Genomic DNA, 22,608 nt, shown 5'->3' with positions numbered 1-22,608 from the left:
CTTTTATTTTATATATAAAAATGAAAAACATTACAAAAATAAACATAAATCAAGCCATAACTTCTGGCAAAACAAAACAAAACAATAATACAAACTAAAAGAGACTTACGAAAATCTCCTGGCCCAGCCACACACACACCACACACACACCACACAATCAGCATTATAAAACAAAACCTTCACCCAATCCCACCACCTAATTTTTTTTCCTTTTTTTTTTTTTGTTATATAATTTTTTATAATTTTTTTTTTTTTTTTTTCCCATAAATAACTAAAGAATACACAGCAAAAAAAGACAAACAGGAAATAAAAACATTAAATATAAACTAACTAAATCCCACGCCCATCACCCTCCCCCCCCCAGACACTGGTCTAACGTCCAAAGTCCGCGCTATATAGTCCAGACCAGTGCCCAGGATCATATTGTCCAAATCCCGTCCACCCCCCTCCCAACTTAACACCCTAACACCAACACCCCAAAACCAACCAAGCTATATACACATTAACTATAACTACATAAATACACACTGTACACAAAATACAAACACATTAAACATATCAACATAACAAACCAACCACATAAAGCCCAGGTTCGGCGCCTGCAAGCCCAACATCACTATAACCTCAGGACACAAAACAAAAATCTACAGTGTCAGCTTCAGCCCAACACCAGGAGAGGAGATGACAGACTAAGGGACACTAAAGGAGAACCCCCTCCAAAGGAGAGAGGCCCTCCCCGTGCCCAGCCTCTCATACTCCAGAGAGCGCACCTTCACCAGGTCACCCAGAATGTTCCTAACCACCTCATCCACCGGGAGGATTTTACGCTGCGTCGACACTAAACACCGTGCGTTCCACGTGTGGTACCTGACCACTAGGCTAACTAGGAATAACGTGCAGCGGTCCCGGCCACCCAGGCCTCTGAATGCTCCATAGGCCCACTCCGCATAGGAGAGACCGGCCAACCCGGGCCAATGTAGGGAAGCGCCCACCCGGTTGTACACCTCTGTGTTAAAGGGGCACTGAAGCAGGAAGTGGTCCATGCTCTCCAGCAGGCCACCGCACTCCTCCCGGGGACAACCCCTTTCCTCAGAGCTCCTACACTTCAGATTGTCCCTCACACACAGCTTTCCATGGAAGCAGCGCCAAGTCAAGTCCCAAAACTTCAAGGGGATCCTGATGGAATTCAAAAGACCTAAACCCACCCCCAGATCCCGACTTGGGCAATCCCTGAGGGCCAGAGGCTTCTGGAAATGGGTCAACAGAACCCTTTTGTCAAGGAGTTTCCTCGACATGGTCCTGATCTCCCACATTCCCAGACCCCACCGGCGAATCACCTTCAGAACCGGGGTAGCGTAAGCCGGAAGATGCCCATGTGGTGTACAGAGATCCTTCACTCGCCCTCCTGTCTCCCATTCCTGGAAGAAAGGCCGAAACCATCCCCTGCAGGAGTATACCCACGGAGGAGCCCTCTCTTTCCAGAGGTTTGCTACATTGATCTTAAGAAAGGTATTCACTAGGAACACCACAGGGTTGACCATACACAACCCTCCTTGTCTCCTCGTGCGGTAAGTAACCTCCCTCTTGATAAGGTTCAGCCTATTCCCCCATAACAGCTGGAAGAACAGACTGTAGACTCGAGTCCAGAGGGGTTCTGGCAACATGCACACACTGCCCAGATATATCAGCAATGGGAGCAGGTAAGTTTTAATCAAGTTCACCCTTTCCCTGAGGGTCAAAGACCAACCCTTCCACTGGTCCACCTTCTGGGCGGCGATCTTAAGCCTGCCATCCCAGTTTTGCATGGGGTAATCCCCCTGGCCAAATTCGATGCCGAGAACTTTGGCAGAGTCTCGGGGCCCTGGAAGAGTGTCCGGGAGATCAAAGCCTGGATCCCCCTCTCCCAGCCAGAGACTCTCACACTTATCCCGGTTGATCTTGGACCCAGAAGCCTCTGAGTAGCGGTCAACCTCTGACATCACCCATTGCGCCTCCCCTCTCGAGGACACAAAAACGGTGACATCATCGGCATACGCTACCACCCTTAGAGTGGCTTCCGGTGCTGCCCGATCCATCCCGACTCCCACCAACGGCCCACGATCAACCCTCCTAAGGAATGGGTCAATCGCAAACACGTATAGAAGTGGGCTCAGAGGACAACCCTGGCGAACACCAGACCCAACCTCAAAAGAGCGGCCAATCCAACCGTTCACAAGCGGGAAACTCTCTGCCCCTGCGTACAAAACCTTAAGCCAATTGACAAACTCCCCCGGCAGGCCATACCTCAGAAGGACAGACCAGAGGTACTCGTGGTCAACCCGATCAAACGCTTTTGCCTGATCCAAGGACAGCAAGTACCCCTTCCAGTTACCAGCCCTGCCCTGCTCCACTGCCTCCCGAACACAAAGCACAGCACTAAATGTACTGCGGCCTGGAACAGAGCAGTGCTGGGTCCCCGAAAGGAGCCGGGGCGCAAACTGCACCAGCCGATTAAACAGCACCTTTGCCAAAACCTTTCTGTCCGTATTGAGAAGCGCTATGGGACGCCAGTTCTCAATACGAGATCGGTCCTTACCCTTTGACAGGATGATCAGGGCAGACCTCCTCATTGACTTCGGCAGAGCGCCCGAGGAAAGACACTCATTGAATACCTCAGTCAAGAGGGGAACCAAGGCGTCCTTAAAGGTCTTATAAAACTCAGATGTTAAGCCACCCGGACCCGGCGATTTCTTGAGGGCGAGCCCTTCAATCGCCCTGCTGACTTCCTCTTCCCTGATCATCTCTGTCAAAACATCAAGAGAGGGGTCTACTCCTGGCTCAGGGACAGTTTCAGCCAGGAAACCCGACATCACATCCCGATCTAGATCCTTCCTGCCCAAGAGGTGCGAGTAGAAGGATCTGACGACCTCCAGAATCCCTGATCTGGACCTTTTCAGGGATCCCGTACTGTCAACCAGTCCCGTGACAACTTTACTACTCACTGACATCTTGCAGTTTCTGTAAGGGTCGGGCGAGCGGTATTTCCCGTAATCCCTCTCAAAGACCAAAGATGTGTGTCTATCGTACTGACACCTCTTCAGCAAGGATTTCACTCTGGAGATGTCCTCACGACTACCTCCAGTCGAGACGAGATGCTCGAGTTTCCTCCTCAGGCCCTGATACAGGCGGTACCTGTCCAGGCTCCTGAGGCTCGAGAGCTGGCGGAAGAATCTCGCCACCCTTTTCTTGAGCATCTCCCACCACTCTGACTTACTGCTACAAAGGCCCAGCAATGGTACCTGGCTCTGAAGAAAGTCCTCAAAGGATTGTCTTATCTCCGCTTCCTCCAGGAGAGACGAATTGAGCTTCCAGTAGCCTCTTCCCATCCGGGGGGTCTCTGTAACATTCAGAGAAAACAAAATTAGACAGTGGTCGGAGAACTCCACCTCAACAACGGACACTGCTGAAGAAATGGCTTCCTCCTTTAAATAAAACCTGTCTATTCTAGACCTACAGCTACCCCTATAATAGGTGAACCCCGCGTGGCCTGGGGTGTGCCGGATGTGGACATCCACCAGGCGAGCCTCACTGGCTATGCTATTAAGAGCGACGCTATCATAAGTCAGCTTGTCTCTGGTACCTCCCCTATCCTGGGACCTCGTGACAGCATTGAAGTCCCCTCCAAAGACCACCTGCCGACTTGTAAAAAGGTAGGGCTTGATCCTCATAAAGAGACACTTCCTGTCCCACTTGGACTGGGGACCATAGATATTAATTAGGCGAAGTTCTTGTCCCTTCATGAGGACATCCAGGATCAGGCACCTCCCCATTTCTAACTCAATAACTCGTCGGCATTCTACCGGTGCGGTAAAAAGGACCGCCACTCCGCTATACGGCTCGGCCGCAAGAGACCAATAGGAAGGCCCGTGTCTCCATTCCCTCTTAGCTTTAAACACGGCCGCCAAATCTGGCAGCCTGGTCTCCTGCAAAAATAAAATGTCGGCTTCAACACGGCCGAGAAAATCAAAGGCCGCAAATCTAGCCGCATCAGACTTAATGCTGGCGACATTAATGGACGCCAGCGTCAACGGAGTGGGTGCCGCCATCATGAGTGATTGAGTTAGACGGCTTTTTTCTTTCCATTTCCCTTCCCCCGACTCTCCTCTGAAGATGATGCCTTTTCCCTTTTACCATCAGAATTGGGGCAACTTCTTTTTAACGAAATTGAGGTGTCCATGTTATTACTGGCCCCCAAGGACCCACCCGGACCACCCTCTCCTTCGTCCTTGTCTCCTGACTCTGAGTCAGTCTCCCACTCTGAGGACCCAGCTTCCCCAGAGGATAGAGACTCGGCGCCCCCTACAGGCTGCTCCGCCGCCACCTCCAGAACCCCACCCTCAGCCTCTCTTCCCGAGGAGGCGATCTCATCGAGGGTGAGGAACCGGTTGGAAAGCTCAACCAGAGGGGAGGAAGTTTTCCCTTCCTTAGGTACCTTAGATGCGCCGCGCTTTTTCTTTTTCTGCTTGCGCTTATTTTCTAGCCAAATCCTGTTATCCTCATCCATACTCTCATAATGGGAGGACGTGGAGGACATGGCACCTTTCTCGCGCTCCATCCTCCTGACCTCCTCATCCAACTCATCATCCCTCAGGGCCTCAGTAGCATGACCAGCCTCTGAGGAAGGACCAAGGGTCACCCCAGCAACCTGAGGTTTCCCCAGTTCTCTCCCTTTTTGTCTGGCTTCAAGCCGCCTCAACTGAGAGGGTGACTTATTCTTACTTTTCTTCACAGGCCCCTCAGCTCCTTCACCTCTGCTGGTACCTTCCCCAGCAGAAGCAACCTCATGGCTCTCCTCCACTGGGGTCACAACCGCATTGGCAAAGGAGCGAGGACAACGGCTGAAAGGGTGACCGAGCTCACCACACAGGTTACACCTAATGTCCTTACAGGATGCAGCGAGATGACCTAGCCCACCACACAAAGCGCACTTCTGCACTTGGCGCTAAAGCGTGTGGGGTCACCGCACCTGTGACAGACCTTCGGCTGCCCCTGGTAGAAAATCAGGATTCTGTCCCGCCCAAGAAAGGCTGAAGAGGGAATGTGGGCGACTGTGCCGCCTGAACACTTCAACTTCATCATGAAGGTCCAGGCCCCAGACCAAATGCCAAATTCATCGCGGTTTTTCTGAGGTACCTGTACAACCTCACCATAACGACTTAGCCAAGTCATGATGTCCATGCAAGAAAGTGACTCGTTACGGGTCAAAACGGTCACTTTCTTGACTGCGTTTTGGCGAGACACTGCTTGCACAGCAAAGTCTCGCCATGCGGGCTCGTTCTTTGCCAGCTCATAATTCGACCAGAAGAGCTCTAAGCCCTCCGGCCGAACAAAGCTGACATCGAACTCCGGAGTACCATAAGGATGTATCAGGGCAAAGATGTCACTAGCCCTGAAATTCATCTTCAGGAGGAGCTCCACCACCCTTGACCTGGGTGGGCATGCGTCACTGCCCCTCCAGCGAAGACGAACCACATTCCTACGGGAAGCACCGGGCCCAGTTGTGGGTAAAGACCATACAGTCTCTCCCCCCCTTTTCTCTTGGAAGGCTGCCAGGCCATGCCTGTCTGTCCAGAAGGACAGATCAACATCTCTCCCCTCTACAGTGATTGACTTTTCCCCTCTCCTGAGAGCCTCCAGAAGATGCCTTTGCAAAACGCTATTCCCAGAGCCAGGAGACAAGGAGTTAACCCCACTTGCCCCAGCGGTGACACTCGCATAGCTCCTTATGGGAGCGGCCACCACTGGGGGTGCAGATGGTCCAGCACGCACACCAGGATCACCCCCCTCAGCACCATTCACCACCCCAACATTCACCACACTATGTACAATACTGCCTCGCTTCCTTGCATCACTCACACCAGCTGGGCCAGGAGGACCTGGGGTTGCCTCGGCGTCACTGGACACTGGGGGTAGAGCCACCTCCATAGCTGATACAGCCTGAGAAGAGGCAGCTCCAACCCCGATCTTACTTGTGCCCTCTGCCTCATTGGCATTAACCCCTTGTTGACCAGCTGTTTTAATGTTTGAGCACCGCTGCTCGCTAGATGCATGAGGTCTCTTTTCTTTATGAAGTCCGGACAGTCTCTTGTTACCATCTCCTGGGTCAGATGATCCAATGCAAAATAATATTTTTCCTGCACCCTTTCCTGCAGGCTGCACAGGACGCTTGGGAGGCGCCGCACTACAAGCCCCAGCAGCCCCATCACACTGCCGCTGCTTACCGGAGCAAGCAACAGCCACAGCGCTAGGGGCCACAGGAGCCACCGCCACTGCCCCTGGCACAGGGCCACCCCCCCTCCCACTGGGGGGCAGCACACAGTACCAGGACCTGCTGGATCGCCCTCACTGTCCGGCCTTTCAGCCGATGCCTTCCCTGCACCATCCTTGCTACTACAAACAAGGCTGGTGCTCTGCGCCATGATGGAACGTGGCTTTGCACTCTCCCCGCACCCTGGCACCGAGTCCACTGCAGGATTCGTGCTGGGCTGGGCAACGGGGCCTACACGACAGGCTGGCACTGCTGCCCGCCCGGAGGGAACAGGGAGGGGACGAAACACCAGATTCACCTCCTGAGACGCCTTGGTCTTCCTGGCTCTCTTCTTTCTCTTTAGGTCGTCATCCGGGATCTCATCGCCGAAGGAGAAGTTTTGGAGGTGAACTGGGGACTCAAGCTGACGGATCTGAGCCATTAGCGCCCCCCCCTGGCCGCTGTCATCACTTTCCTCCTCCAGGTTGGCAGAGCCGCAGCCTGATGGTAATGGCGCTTGCTCCGCAGGCAGCCTGTCGTGCGAGGCCTGCTGGTGTTGGTGCAGGCCACCAGACGGACACGGCAGGTCTTCCTCATCCTCCTCATCATCGCCATCGCCTTCATCCGCCTGGATCTGAAGCCCCTTCAGCTTTCTCAGCTTCTCCTGGCGCATCTCCTCAAATCTGGCGTCGTTCTCCAATTTTTCCCTGAACGGACCACTGTGCTCCCGGATCAACCGTCGTTTTTCCTGCAGAGCGGTGACCTCGGCTTTAAGTCTGTCAATGGTGTTAAGAAGATCAGACTTTTTCTTCTGCGTAGCCACCCCCGCTAGGGCCAAGGTCTCCCTTATCTCCTCCTGGAGCCTCCTCAGCGCTTTTCCAGCTTCCTCGTACTCACGGAGGTGCTCAGCAATCCGGGAGCCATAGATGGAAGCAGACTCCCGGGCCTTTAGATGTCCCCATGCTTTTTGCACACCTCCGTGAGCACCCAGCTTTCCAGCTGAACCACCCAACTTTCCCGCACAGTCACTCAGCTTTCCAGGAGGAGCACTCAGGCTGATGTTACTTGCCTTGATCTTCTGTGAAGCGGAGACCTTGCGGCTTCCCTGGGTCTTGGGGGTGGCAGCCGAGGTCACATCGCTGCGTCCTTGGCTCCGGGCAGATCTTCTCACCCCCTCCATGTTGGCCGGTATCTGGCTTTTCCTGCCCCCCGCCGGCCTGGTCCGAGAGGCAGAAGCCCGGGATTTGCCTGGTTCACTCATCCCAGAAAACCCACTCCCTCCCTGGGGAGGAGAGAGCAGGCCTGGGTGGATTGGTCTTCCACCAGGTGGTGCAGGAGCTCAGCAGCACACAACCACACCCTTCAGTAGCACACAGCAGAATGAGATTGCACGCACTATTCTGCTGCTGGTGCAGTCACTGTGTACAGTCATGGCCATAAGATGACACAAATTTTCTATTGTTACATTTACTAAGGGCCCGATTCGCGTTTTCCCGACGTGTTACCCGAATATTTCCAATTTGTGCCGATTTCCCCTGAATTGCCCCAGGATTTTGGCACACGCGATAGGATTGTGGCGCATCGGCGCTGGCATGCATGTGACGGAAATCGGGTGGCGTGGATTCGGAAAAACCGCCGCATTTAAAAAAATAAAAATCTGTCGCAGAGCTTGCACTTACCTTCACTCGGCCCGGCTCGGTGTATCCAGTGCGTTCCGATGCTCTTTAGCGCATCCTGGTGGATGTCGGAGGAACTACCTTAATAAGTCCCGGCCGGACCCGAATCCAGCGCAGAGAACGCACCGCTGGATCGCGAATGGACCGGGTAAGTAAATCTGCCCCGATGTGTCCCTCTGGTTTGTCAGATTTTATCACATACAGAGATACAAGTGCAATCATATTATGGGGAGCAGAAGTTTTTATTGTCAGGTGGGAGGAGTTACTGCAGCCAGTCAGTATCTGCAGGACCTCTCCTTCTTCTTCAGGACCTCTGCAATTCTCCCTGGCAGCTGTCACTCACCTCCTGCACCAGATCCTGACTGATCGCCGTCCATTCCTGCACTATCACTGCTGCATTCTGTCACAATGTGTTGGTTTTGTTTGTCCCCCGTCTCCTGATGATTGACCACAAGTTCTCAATGGGATAAGATCCGGGGAGTCTCCGGGCCATGGACCCAGAAGCTCTGTGTTCTGTTCCCGGAGCCATGGACCCAGAATCTCTGTGTTCTGTTCCCGGAGCCATGGACCCAGAATCTCTGTGTTCTGTTCCCGGGCCATGGACCCAGAATATCTGTGTTCTGTTCCCGGGCCATGGACCCAGAATCTCTGTGTTCTGTTCCCGGAGCCATGGACCCAGAATCTCTGTGTTCTGTTCCCGGAGCCATGGACCCAGAATCTCTGTGTTCTGTTCCCGGAGCCATGGACCCAGAATCTCTGTGTTCTGTTCCCGGGCCATGGACCCAGAATCTCTGTGTTCTGTTCCCGGGCCATGGACCCAGAATCTTTGTGTTCTGTTCCCGGGCCATGGACCCAGAATCTCTGTGTTCTGTTCCCGGGCCATGGACCCAGAATCTCTGTGTTCTGTTCCCGGGCCATGGAGCCAGAATCTCTGTGTTCTGTTCCCGGAGCCATGGACCCAGGATCTCTGTGTTCTGTTCCCGGAGCCATGGACCCAGAATCTCTGTGTTCTGTTCCCGGAGCCATGGACCCAGGATCTCTGTGTTCTGTTCCCTGCACCATTTAGTTCTCCCCTTTATGGCCGGGGCTCCATCATGCTGAAGGAGGCTCTGCTCATCACCATCTGCTCCTGGAGGGTCGGGAGAAGCGGCTCCTGGAGGACATTCTGCTCCATTCTTTATTCATGGAGGGGTTTTTAGGCGATTCCCTTGGCTGAGAAGCCGCCCCCCCCCCCCCACATGAATGGCTGCAGGAGCTTTACAGGTGCAGGAGACAGGACTGGAGGCATCGCTCACCTTGTCTTCTCCCAACAATCGGAAAGGGGATTCATCAGAGACAATGCCTTTCCCCCAGTCCTCAGCGTCCACTCCCTGCACCTCCTGCAGGATATCCGTCTGTCCCCCAGTCCTCAGCGTCCACTCCCTGCACCTCCTGCAGAATATCCGTCTGTCCCCCAGTCCTCAGCGTCCACTCCCTGCACCTCCTGCAGAATATCCGTCTGTCCCCCAGTCCTCAGCGTCCACTCCCTGCACCTCCTGCAGAATATCCGTCTGTCCCCCAGTCCTCAGCATCCACTCCCTGCACCTCCTGCAGAATATCCGTCTGTCCCCCAGTCCTCAGCGTCCACTCCCTGCACCTCCTGCAGAGTATCCGTCTGTCCCCCAGTCCTCAGCGTCCACTCCCTGCACCTCCTGCAGAATATCCGTCTGTCCCCCAGTCCTCAGCGTCCACTCCCTGCACCTCCTGCAGAATATCCGTCTGTCCCCCAGTCCTCAGCGTCCACTCCCTGCACCTCCTGCAGAATATCCGTCTGTCCCCCAGTCCTCAGCGTCCACTCCCTGCACCTCCTGCAGAATATCCGTCTGTCCCCCAGTCCTCAGCGTCCACTCCCTGCACCTCCTGCAGAATATCCGTCTGTCCCCCAGTCCTCAGCGTCCACTCCCTGCACCTCCTGCAGAATATCCGTCTGTCCCTGATGGTTTCTGGAGAGAAGCGGCTTCTGTGCTGCCCTCCTGGACACCAGGCCTTGCTCCAGGAGTCTCCGCAGTGTCACAGTGCGTGCAGATGCCTCACACCTGCTGCTGCCATTCCTGAGCTCTGCGATGCTGGGAGCCCCATCCCCAAGCTGAGACACTTGTAAGAGACGCTCCTGGCACTTGCTGCTCCTTCTTGGGCCCTGGAGCCTTTTTGGTAACAATGGAGCCTCTCTCCTTGGATTCCTTGATGATGCGATAGATCGGTGACTGAGGTGACATCTTTCTCGCTGCGATACTCTTCCCTGTTCGGCCAGTTTTGTGCAGTGCAATGATGACTGCACGTGTTTCTATAGAGATAACCATGGGTAACAAAAGAGAAACAATGATGCCAAGCACCAGCCTCCTTGTAAAGTGTCCAGGGGTGTGATTGTTACTTAATCCTGACAGATTGTCCCCAGCCCTGTCCCCATCAGCCCCCGCACCTGTGTTACTGGAGACATCACTGACACCATGTTACCTGCTCCTATTATACTGCCCAGTGGTGATTGTTACTTACACATGACACATTGTCCCCAGCCCTGTCCCCATCAGCCCCCGCACCTGTGTTACTGGGGACATCACTGACACCATGTTACCTGCTCCTATTATACTGCCCAGTGGTGATTGTTACTTACACATGACACATTGTCCCCAGCCCTGTCCCCATCAGCCCCCGCACCTGTGTTACTGGGGACATCACTGACACCATGTTACCTGCTCCTATTATACTGCCCAGTGGTGATTGTTACTTACACATGACACATTGTCCCCAGCCCTGTCCCCATCAGCCCCCGCACCTGTGTTACTGGAGACATCACTGACACCATGTTACCTGCTCCTATTATACTGCCCAGTGGTGATTGTTACTTACACATGACACATTGTCCCCAGCCCTGTCCCCATCAGCCCCCGGACCTGTGTTACTGGAGACATCACTGACACCATGTTACCTGCTCCTATTATACTGCCCAGTGGTGATTGTTACTTACACATGACACATTGTCCCTAGCCCTGTCCCCATCAGCCCCCGCACCTGTGTTACTGGAGACATCACTGACACCATGTTACCTGCTCCTATTATACTGCCCAGTGGTGATTGTTACTTACACATGACACATTGTCCCCAGCCCTGTCCCCATCAGCCCCCGCACCTGTGTTACTGGGGACATCACTGACACTATGTTACCTGCTCCTATTATACTGCCCAGTGGTGATTGTTACTTACACATGACACATTGCCCCCAGCCCTGTCCTCGTCAGCCCCCGGCACCTGTGTTACTGGAGACATCACTGACACCATGTTACCTGCTCCTATTATACTGCCCAGTGGTGATTGTTACTTACACATGACACATTGTCCCCAGCCCTGTCCCCATCAGCCCCCGCACCTGTGTTACTGGGGACATCACTGGCACCATGTTACCTGCTCCTATTATACTGCCCAGTGGTGATTGTTACTTACACATGACACATTGTCCCCAGCCCTGTCCTCATCAGCCCCTGCACCTGTGTTACTGGAGACATCACTGACACCATGTTACCTGCTCCTATTATACTGCCCAGTGGTGATTGTTACTTACACATGACACATTGTCCCCAGCCCTGTCCCCATCAGCCCCCGCACCTGTGTTACTGGGGACATCACTGACACCATGTTACCTGCTCCTATTATACTGCCCAGTGGTGATTGTTACTTACACATGACACATTGTCCCCAGCCCTGTCCCCATCAGCCCCCGCACCTGTGTTACTGGGGACATCACTGACACCATGTTACCTGCTCCTATTATACTGCCCAGTGGTGATTGTTACTTACACATGACACATTGTCCCCAGCCCTGTCCTCATCAGCCCCCGCACCTGTGTTACTGGAGACATCACTGACACTATGTTACCTGCTCCTATTATACTGCCCAGTGGTGATTGTTACTTACACATGACACAATGGGGGTCATTTATTAAGGGCCCGATTCGCGTTTTCCCGACGTGTTACCCGAATATTTCCGTTTTGCGCCGCTTGTACTTAAATTGCCCCGGGATTTTGGCGCACGCGATCGGATTGTGGCGCATCGGCGCTGGCATGCGCGCGACGGAAATCGGGGGGCGTGGCCGAACGAAAACCCGACGTATTCGGAAAAACCGCCGCATTTAAAAACCGAAAATGTGTCGCATAAGGACCGCTTACCTTCACCTGGTCCAGCTCGGTGCATTCCGGCGCGATGAGTTTACTTTCAGCGCAGCAGCGCCACCTGGTGGACGGCGGAAGAACTACCTTATTAAATCCCGGCCGGACCCGAATCCAGAGCGGAGAAGCCGCCGCTGGAACGCGAATGGACCGGGTAAGTAAATTTGCCCCATTGTCCCCAGCCCTGTCCTCATCAGCCCCCGCACCTGTGTTACTGGGGACATCACTGACACCATGTTACCTGCTCCTATTATACTGCCCAGTGGTGATTGTTACTTACACATGACACATTGTCCCCAGCCCTGTCCCCATCAGCCCCCGCACCTGTGTTACTGGGGATATCACTGACACCATGTTACCTGCTCCTATTATACTGCCCAGTGGTGATTGTTACTTACACATGACACATTGTCCCCAGCCCTGTCCCCATCAGCCCCCGCACCTGTGTTACTGGGGACATCACTGACACCATGTTACCTGCTCCTATTATACTGCCCAGTGGTGATTGTTACTTACACATGACACATTGTCCCCAGCCCTGTCCCCATCAGCCCCCGCACCTGTGTTACTGGAGACATCACTGACACCATGTTACCTGCTCCTATTATACTGCCCAGTGGTGATTGTTACTTACACATGACACATTGTCCCCAGCCCTGTCCCCATCAGCCCCCGCACCTGTGTTACTGGGGACATCACTGACACCATGTTACCTGCTCCTATTATACTGCCCAGTGGTGATTGTTACTTACACATGACACATTGTCCCCAGCCCTGTCCCCATCAGCCCCCGCACCTGTGTTACTGGAGACATCACTGACACCATGTTACCTGCTCCTATTATACTGCCCAGTGGTGATTGTTACTTACACATGACACATTGTCCCCAGCCCTGTCCCCATCAGCCCCCGCACCTGTGTTACTGGGGACATCACTGACACCATGTTACCTGCTCCTATTATACTGCCCAGTGGTGATTGTTACTTACACATGACACATTGTCCCCAGCCCTGTCCCCATCAGCCCCCGCACCTGTGTTACTGGAGACATCACTGACACCATGTTACCTGCTCCTATTATACTGCCCAGTGGTGATTGTTACTTACACATGACACATTGTCCCCAGCCCTGTCCCCATCAGCCCCCGCACCTGTGTTACTGGGGACATCACTGACACCATGTTACCTGCTCCTATTATACTGCCCAGTGGTGATTGTTACTTACACATGACACATTGTCCCCAGTCCTGTCCTCATCAGCCCCCGCACCTGTGTTACTGGAGACATCACTGACACCATGTTACCTGCTCCTATTATACTGCCCAGTGGTGATTGTTACTTACACATGACACATTGTCCCCAGCCCTGTCCCCATCAGCCCCCGCACCTGTGTTACTGGAGACATCACTGACACCATGTTACCTGCTCCTATTATACTGCCCAGTGGTGATTGTTACTTACACATGACACATTGTCCCCAGCCCTGTCCCCATCAGCCCCCGCACCTGTGTTACTGGGGACATCACTGACACCATGTTACCTGCTCCTATTATACTGCCCAGTGGTGATTGTTACTTACACATGACACATTGTCCCCAGCCCTGTCCCCATCAGCCCCCGCACCTGTGTTACTGGGGACATCACTGACACCATGTTACCTGCTCCTATTATACTGCTCAGTGGTGATTGTTACTTACACATGACACATTGTCCCCAGCCCTGTCCCCATCAGCCCCCGCACCTATGTTACTGGAGACATCACTGACACCATGTTACCTGCTCCTATTATACTGCCCAGTGGTGATTGTTACCTACACATGACACATTGTCCCCAGCCCTGTCCCCATCAGCCCCCGCACCTGTGTTACTGGAGACATCACTGACACCATGTTACCTGCTCCTATTATACTGCCCAGTGGTGATTGTTACTTACACATGACACATTGTCCCCAGCCCTGTCCCCATCAGCCCCCGCACCTGTGTTACTGGAGACATCACTGACACCATGTTACCTGCTCCTATTATACTGCCCAGTGGTGATTGTTACTTACACATGACACATTGTCCCCAGCCCTGTCCCCATCAGCCCCCGCACCTGTGTTACTGGAGACATCACTGACACCATGTTACCTGCTCCTATTATACTGCCCAGTGGTGATTGTTACTTACACATGACACATTGTCCCCAGCCCTGTCCCCATCAGCCCCTGCACCTGTGTTACTGGAGACATCACTGACACCATGTTACCTGCTCCTATTATACTGCCCAGTGGTGATTGTTACTTACACATGACACATTGTCCCCAGCCCTGTCCCCATCAGCCCCCGCACCTGTGTTACTGGAGACATCACTGACACCATGTTACCTGCTCCTATTATACAGCCCAGTGGTGATTGTTACTTACACATGACACATTGTCCCCAGCCCTGTCCCCATCAGCCCCCGCACCTGTGTTACTGGGGACATCACTGACACCATGTTACCTGCTCCTATTATACTGCCCAGTGGTGATTGTTACTTACACATGACACATTGTCCCCAGCCCTGTCCTCATCAGCCCCCGCGCCTGTGTTACTGGGGACATCACTGACACCATGTTACCTGCTCCTATTATACTGCCCAGTGGTGATTGTTACTTACACATGACACATTGTCCCCAGCCCTGTCCCCATCAGCCCCCGCACCTGTGTTACTGGAGACATCACTGACACCATGTTACCTGCTCCTATTATACTGCCCAGTGGTGATTGTTACTTACACATGACACATTGTCCCCAGCCCTGTCCCCATCAGCCCCTGCACCTGTGTTACTGGAGACATCACTGACACCATGTTACCTGCTGCTATTATACTGCCCAGTGGTGATTGTTACTTACACATGACACATTGTCCCCAGCCCTGTCCCCATCAGCCCCCGCACCTGTGTTACTGGGGACATCACTGACACCATGTTACCTGCTCCTATTATACTGCCCAGTGGTGATTGTTACTTACACATGACACATTGTCCCCAGTCCTGTCCCCATCAGCCCCCGCACCTGTGTTACTGGAGACATCACTGACACCATGGCAGCTGCTCCTATTATACTGCCCAGTGGTGATTGTTACTTACACATGACACATTGTCCCCAGCCCTGTCCCCATCAGCCCCCGCACCTGTGTTACTGGAGACATCACTGACACCATGTTACCTGCTCCTATTATACTGCCCAGTGGTGATTGTTACTTACACATGACACATTGTCCCCAGCCCTGTCCCCATCAGCCCCTGCACCTGTGTTACTGGAGACATCACTGACACCATGTTACCTGCTCCTATTATACTGCCCAGTGGTGATTGTTACTTACACATGACACATTGTCCCCCAGCCCTGTCCCCATCAGCCCCCGCACCTGTGTTACTGGAGACATCACTGACACCATGTTACCTGCTCCTATTATACTGCCCAGTGGTGATTGTTACTTACACATGACACATTGTCCCCCAGCCCTGTCCCCATCAGCCCCCGCACCTGTGTTACTGGAGACATCACTGACACCATGTTACCTGCTCCTATTATACTGCCCAGTGGTGATTGTTACTTACACATGACACATTGTCCCCCAGCCCTGTCCCCATCAGCCCCCGCACCTGTGTTACTGGAGACATCACTGACACCATGTTACCTGCTCCTATTATACTGCCCAGTGGTGATTGTTACTTACACATGACACATTGTCCCCCAGCCCTGTCCCCATCAGCCCCCGCACCTGTGTTACTGGAGACATCACTGACACCATGTTACCTGCTCCTATTATACTGCCCAGTGGTGATTGTTACTTACACATGACACATTGTCCCCAGCCCTGTCCCCATCAGCCCCGGCACCTGTGTTACTGGAGACATCACTGACACCATGTTACCTGCTCCTATTATACTGCCCAGTGGTGATTGTTACTTACACATGACACATTGTCCCCCAGCCCTGTCCCCATCAGCCCCCGCACCTGTGTTACTGGAGACATCACTGACACTATGTTACCTGCTCCTATTATACTGCCCAGTGGTGATTGTTACTTACACATGACACATTGTCCCCAGCCCTGTCCCCATCAGCCCCCGCACCTGTGTTACTGGAGACATCACTGACACCATGTTACCTGCTCCTATTATACTGCCCAGTGGTGATTGTTACTTACACATGACACATTGTCCCCAGCCCTGTCCTCATCAGCCCCCGCACCTGTGTTACTGGAGACATCACTGACACCATGTTACCTGCTCCTATTATACTGCCCAGTGGTGATTGTTACTTACACATGACACATTGTCCCCCAGCCCTGTCCCCATCAGCCCCCGCACCTGTGTTACTGGGGACATCACTGACACCATGTTACCTGCTCCTATTATACTGCCCAGTGGTGATTGTTACTTACACATGACACATTGTCCCCAGCCCTGTCCCCATCAGCCCCCGCACCTGTGTTACTGGGGACATCACTGACACCATGTTACCTGCTCCTATTATACTGCCCAGTGGTGATTGTTACTTACACATGACACATTGTCCCCAGCCCTGTCCCCATCAGCCCCCGCACCTATGTTACTGGAGACATCACTGACACCATGTTACCTGCTCCTATTATACTGCCCAGTGGTGATTGTTACTTACACATGACACATTGTCCCCAGCCCTGTCCCCATCAGCCCCCGCACCTGTGTTACTGGAGACATCACTGACACCATGTTACCTGCTCCTATTATACTGCCCAGTGGTGATTGTTACTTACACATGACACATTGTCCCCAGCCCTGTCCCCATCAGCCCCCGCACCTGTGTTACTGGAGACATCACTGACACCATGGCCGCTGCTCCGCCTAAGGCGCCTGCAGTGAAGGGGAAATGTGTTTTGGGGGAAAAAGTTAATTTCTAGGCAAATACTGACTTTGCAATGAATTGCTGATAAGTGATCCCTCTGTATAACATTCTGGAGAATTTGCAAATTACCATTATAACACCTGATGCCGGAGACTTTGTAACAATTACATTTGTATCATTCTCAGAACTTATGGCCGTGACTGTAGATACATTGTAACAAACCAGAGCGAGTCCTGATTGATGTGCACGGCCATGACTGTAATATCTCATTGTGGTGTCTGGTCTCCTGGTAATGATCCTGTATTTTTCTTCCTCTACAGAGGACATTTAATTGCTTTGCTTGTTTCAAGTTCACTTATGGTTCTCATGATATTATGTCTCAGCTCATTGACTGTGTCACCGCACATCAAGTGGACGCGGTAAAGTATACATTGTTCTTCATGTATGTTATGTATTATTGTATCCCAGTCCTATGTGTCCCTTGTTCTCTGTATGTTATGTATTATTGTATCCCTGTCCTATGTGTCCCTTGTTCTCTGTATGTTATGTATTATTGTATCCCAGTCCTATGTGTCCCGTGTTCTCTGTATGTAATGTATTATTGTATCCCTGTCCTATGTGTCCCGTGTTCTCTGTATGTTATGTATTATTGTATCCCAGTCCTATGTGTCCCTTGTTCTCTATATGTTATGTATTATTGTATCCCTGTCCTATGTGTCCCGTGTTCTCTGTATGTTATGTATTATTGTATCCCAGTCCTATGTGTCCCTTGTTCTCTGTATGTTATGTATTATTGTATCTCTGTCCTATCTCTGTCCCTTGTTCTCTGTATGTTATGTATTATTGTATCCCTGTCCTATGTGTCCCTTGTTCTCTGTATGTTATGTATTATTGTATCCCAGTCCTATGTGTCCCTTGTTCTCTGTATGTTATGTATTATTGTATCCCTGTCCTATGTGTCCCTTGTTCTCTGTATGTTATGTATTATTGTATCCCTGTCCTATGTGTCCCGTGTTCTCTGTATGTTATGTATTATTGTATCCCTGTCCTATGTGTCCCTTGTTCTCTGTATGTTATGTATTATTGTATCCCTGTCCTATGTGTCCCGTGTTCTCTGTATGTTATGTATTATTGTATCCCTGTCCTATGTGTCCCGTGTTCTCTGTATGTTATGTATTATTGTATCCCTGTCCTATGTGTCCCTTGTTCTCTGTATGTTATGTATTATTGTATCCCTGTCCTATGTGTCCCTTGTTCTCTGTATGTTATGTATTATTGTATCCCTGTCCTATGTGTCCCTTGTTCTCTATATGTTATGTATTATTGTATCCCTGTCCTATGTGTCCCTTGTTCTCTGTATGTTATGTATTATTGTATCCCTGTCCTATGTGTTCCTTGTTCTCTGTATGTTATGTATTATTGTATCCCTGTCCTATGTGTCCCGTGTTCTCTGTATGTTATGTATTATTGTATCCCAGTCCTATGTGTCCCTTGTTCTCTGTATGTTATGTATTATTGTATCCCTGTCCTATGTGTCCCTTGTTCTCTGTATGTTATGTATTATTGTATCCCTGTCCTATGTGTTCCTTGTTCTCTGTATGTTATGTATTATTGTATCCCTGTCCTATGTGTCCCGTGTTCTCTGTATGTTATGTATTATTGTATCCCAGTCCTATGTGTCCCGTGTTCTCTGTATGTTATGTATTATTGTATCCCTGTCCTATGTGTCCCTTGTTCTCTGTATGTTATGTATTATTGTATCCCTGTCCTATGTGTCCCTTGTTCTCTGTATGTTATGTATTATTGTATCCCAGTCCTATGTGTCCCTTGTTCTCTGTATGTTATGTATTATTGTATCCCTGTCCTATGTGTCCCTTGTTCTCTGTATGTTATGTATTATTGTATCCCTGTCCTATGTGTCCCGTGTTCTCTGTATGTTATGTATTATTGTATCCCTGTCCTATGTGTCCCTTGTTCTCTGTATGTTATGTATTATTGTATCCCTGTCCTATGTGTCCCTTGTTCTCTGTATGTTATGTATTATTGTATCCCTGTCCTATGTGTCCCTTGTTCTCTGTATGTTATGTATTATTGTATCCCAGTCCTATGTGTCCCTTGTTCTCTGTATGTTATGTATTATTGTATCCCAGTCCTATGTGTCCCTTGTTCTCTGTATGTTATGTATTATTGTATCTCTGTCCTATGTGTCCCTTGTTCTCTGTATGTTATGTATTATTGTATCCCTGTCCTATGTGTCCCTTGTTCTCTGTATGTTATGTATTATTGTATCCCTGTCCTATGTGTCCCTTGTTCTCTGTATGTTATGTATTATTGTATCCCTGTCCTATGTGTCCCTTGTTCTCTGTATGTTATGTATTATTGTATCCCTGTCCTATGTGTCCCGTGTTCTCTGTATGTTATGTATTATTGTATCCCTGTCCTATGTGTCCCTTGTTCTCTGTATGTTATGTATTATTGTATCTCTGTCCTATGTGTCCCGTGTTCTCTGTATGTTATGTATTATTGTATCCCTGTCCTATGTGTCCCTTGTTCTCTGTATGTTATGTATTATTGTATCCCTGTCCTATGTGTCCCTTGTTCTCTGTATGTTATGTATTATTGTATCCCTGTCCTATGTGTCCCTTGTTCTCTGTATGTTATGTATTATTGTATCCCTGTCCTATGTGTCCCTTGTTCTCTGTATGTTATGTATTATTGTATCCCTGTCCTATGTGTCCCGTGTTCTCTGTATGTTATGTATTATTGTATCCCTGTCCTATGTGTCCCGTGTTCTCTGTATGTTATGTATTATTGTATCCCTGTCCTATGTGTCCCTTGTTCTCTGTATGTTATGTATTATTGTATCCCTGTCCTATGTGTCCCTTGTTCTCTGTATGTTATGTATTATTGTATCCCTGTCCTATGTGTCCCGTGTTCTCTGTATGTTATGTATTATTGTATCCCTGTCCTATGTGTCCCGTGTTCTCTGTATGTTATGTATTATTGTATCCCTGTCCTATGTGTCCCGTGTTCTCTGTATGTTATGTATTATTGTATCCCTGTCCTATGTGTCCCGTGTTCTCTGTATGTTATGTATTATTGTATCCCAGTCCTATCTCTGTCCCTTGTTCTCTGTATGTTACTTTCGTGCACCTCATGTGATCTCTGCCCCTTCTAGAAGAGATCCAGTAGTCGGAGTCAGTCCTGCAAGAAGGTGGAGCTGAAGGGGGGACCCGGGAAGCCGGGGAGCTACGCGTTTGTCACGTCTCAGTGAGAACCCGACTACAGGGGAATGGTACGAACAAAGGGTGTATCTAAGCAGATAATGGCCCACATTTATCACCAGATGCAGTCATCTGTGTAGTGCACCAACTTTTTTTGGTGCATCTTTAACATGGGCCCTGGAAAACATTTCTGTCAGACCCTGGATGATAAATGTGGCGCACGGTCCAACTGAGCACCGAACCAATGTACAGTCTGCTGTGCTGTGTATCTAATCCTATCCTGTGTGATACTGCTGTGCTGTGTATCTAATCCTCTCCTGTGTGATACTCTCTGCTGTGCTGTGTATCTAATACTCTCCTGTGTGATACTCTCTGCTGTGCTGTGTATCTAATCTTATCCTGTGTGATACTGCCTGCTGAGCTGTGTATCTAATCCTATCCTGTGTGATACTGTCTGCTGAGCTGTGTATCTAATCCTATCCTGTGTGATACAGTCTCCTGAGCTGTGTATCTAATCCTATCCTGTGTGATACAGTCTCCTGAGCTGTGTATCTAATCCTCTCCTGTGTGATACAGTCTCCTGAGCTGTGTATCTAATCCTATCCTGTGTGATACAGTCTCCTGAGCTGTGTATCTAATCCTATCCTGTGTGATACTGCCTGCTGAGCTGTGTATCTAATCCTCTCCTGTGTGATACAGTCTCCTGAGCTGTGTATCTAATCCTGTCCTGTGTGATACAGTCTCCTGAGCTGTGTATCTAATCCTATTTATCTCACTGTTTCAGGTCCTCTGTGAGAGGGAAGCCCCTGATGTCTGAGGAGTATATACCGTGTACTGTAGAGTATATAGCACAGGACTCTATAGATGTATATCACACAATGACCTGGTGGATGGGGTCACCTACCCCCCAGAGACCACTTACTGCCCCCGGGAGGGGATTATACACTGGATGTAGATTATTATATATAAACCATCAAAAGGAATAAATAAATAAATATATAAAATTGTGTTGGGGAAATTTCTGGATGGAACCATCTGCCCCCGATGCCCCGGGCAATGGTAACTGGGGCAGATCTTATCCACTAGCGCCCGAGGTCAGAGAGTTTTATGACCTATGACGTTCCACCAGTCTCAGCAGTCACCAGGCTCCAGGCATCAGACACTCGTCCATCCTGATCCATGAGGGTCGGAGGCTCATCCTGAATCGATAATGGAAGGATCCAGCCTCGCTATGACTGAGGACTTCATCCTCCTCCTTGGTCTGGGAGATCTTCTGTCTTCTTCTCATGAGACCTTTGGCTTTCTCCAGCATCTCGATTCCACCTTGAAGGCCACATCTTCTCTTATGCTTCTCAGTGGCTCCACGTATACTTCTGAAGACCTCACGGAGGTCACTTGTTTCAGCTCATGGGTTGTCCTCAGGATGAGTTGGGATCCATCTTCCTCTGAAGAACCATTTGACAGGAGAAGACCTCTTGCTCGTCCTTCATGTACTTTATCTTTAAGCTTTGATAAGTGACTTTCTTGTTGACCCATAGAAACTTCTCAGAGAAGAGAAGTGGTCACTGGACCCGACCCTACAAGAGGCTTCACACGCGTGGACCACCTCATCCTAGGCCACCGAGCAGATGTGGTGACAGGTGGATCTCTTGTGTCTTCTGAGGAGCCTAAGAGTCTTCTCCAGCTCACACTGCTGGGCCATAACCTCCTCCCTCACGTGGACCAGCGCCTCCGCTGTAGTATCAGAGATGTAGCTCTGCCTGAGGGCAATTGTTGAGACAAAAATTGTAAAGGTTGCTGAAGGCCTCCAACCCTGAACTCCACTTCTGCTCGTCAGCCATGGTGGCACGGTGGACCTCTGGGGTAGTTACATCTGAGACATCCTTATGGAGCGTGACATGGATGGGGCCACCCCTGGTATCTTCGGCACGTGGCACTTGGGCCTGGATCATGGTTGGCAGGGCTGGTGGTCTTCAGACATCTCAAGCAGAAGTTATGAAGGTCACAATATTTTCTTCTATTTCTGACCCAAACTTGGTCACAAAGGACAGAAATTTTTGAGATGAATCCGTCCTTGATGTTCTACAACTCCGAGTTCTAGAAGAAGTCTCGCATCTGCTGGACGTACGTCTTTGGCTTTGGCTCTCAGGAAGTCCAGGAGCATCAATGATGGTGAAGGAGTGTGGGACACGTGGCTCTGGGTGGTGGTTGATCATCTTTGGTCTTTGATGGGGTCCTGGGTCGGGTCTTCTGCAAGTAACCGGATCCTGCACTGAATCCCAGGACCTTGTGATTTTCCTCCCGTGTTTCTTTCCTCAGCTCCTATTTTTTTGTATTTTTTGATCGTTTCCAAGGAGAAGCTT

The 22,608-nt window shown here is 50.7% G+C and overlaps 1 protein-coding gene across 1 annotated transcript in view; it reads left to right on the top strand.

The window, feature by feature from the left end:
- Positions 1-21,252, top strand: part of RARRES2 (retinoic acid receptor responder 2) — a 53,205-nt gene extending 31,953 nt beyond the window's left edge. The window contains exons 4-6 of the mRNA XM_072154500.1: positions 17,342-17,440; positions 20,200-20,316; positions 21,030-21,252. Coding sequence (XP_072010601.1) covers positions 17,342-17,440; positions 20,200-20,295 — 195 coding nt within the window. The 3' untranslated portion in view covers positions 20,296-20,316; positions 21,030-21,252. The remainder of the gene's footprint in view (positions 1-17,341; positions 17,441-20,199; positions 20,317-21,029) is intronic.
- The last annotated feature ends 1,356 nt before the right edge of the window (positions 21,253-22,608 follow it).

The sequence above is a fragment of the Engystomops pustulosus genome, chromosome 5 (genome assembly GCF_040894005.1).
Source record: "Engystomops pustulosus chromosome 5, aEngPut4.maternal, whole genome shotgun sequence".
Taxonomy (NCBI): domain Eukaryota; kingdom Metazoa; phylum Chordata; class Amphibia; order Anura; family Leptodactylidae; genus Engystomops; species Engystomops pustulosus.
Note: the sequence above shows the minus strand (reverse complement) of the source record. Positions and strands in the feature narration are given on the sequence as shown.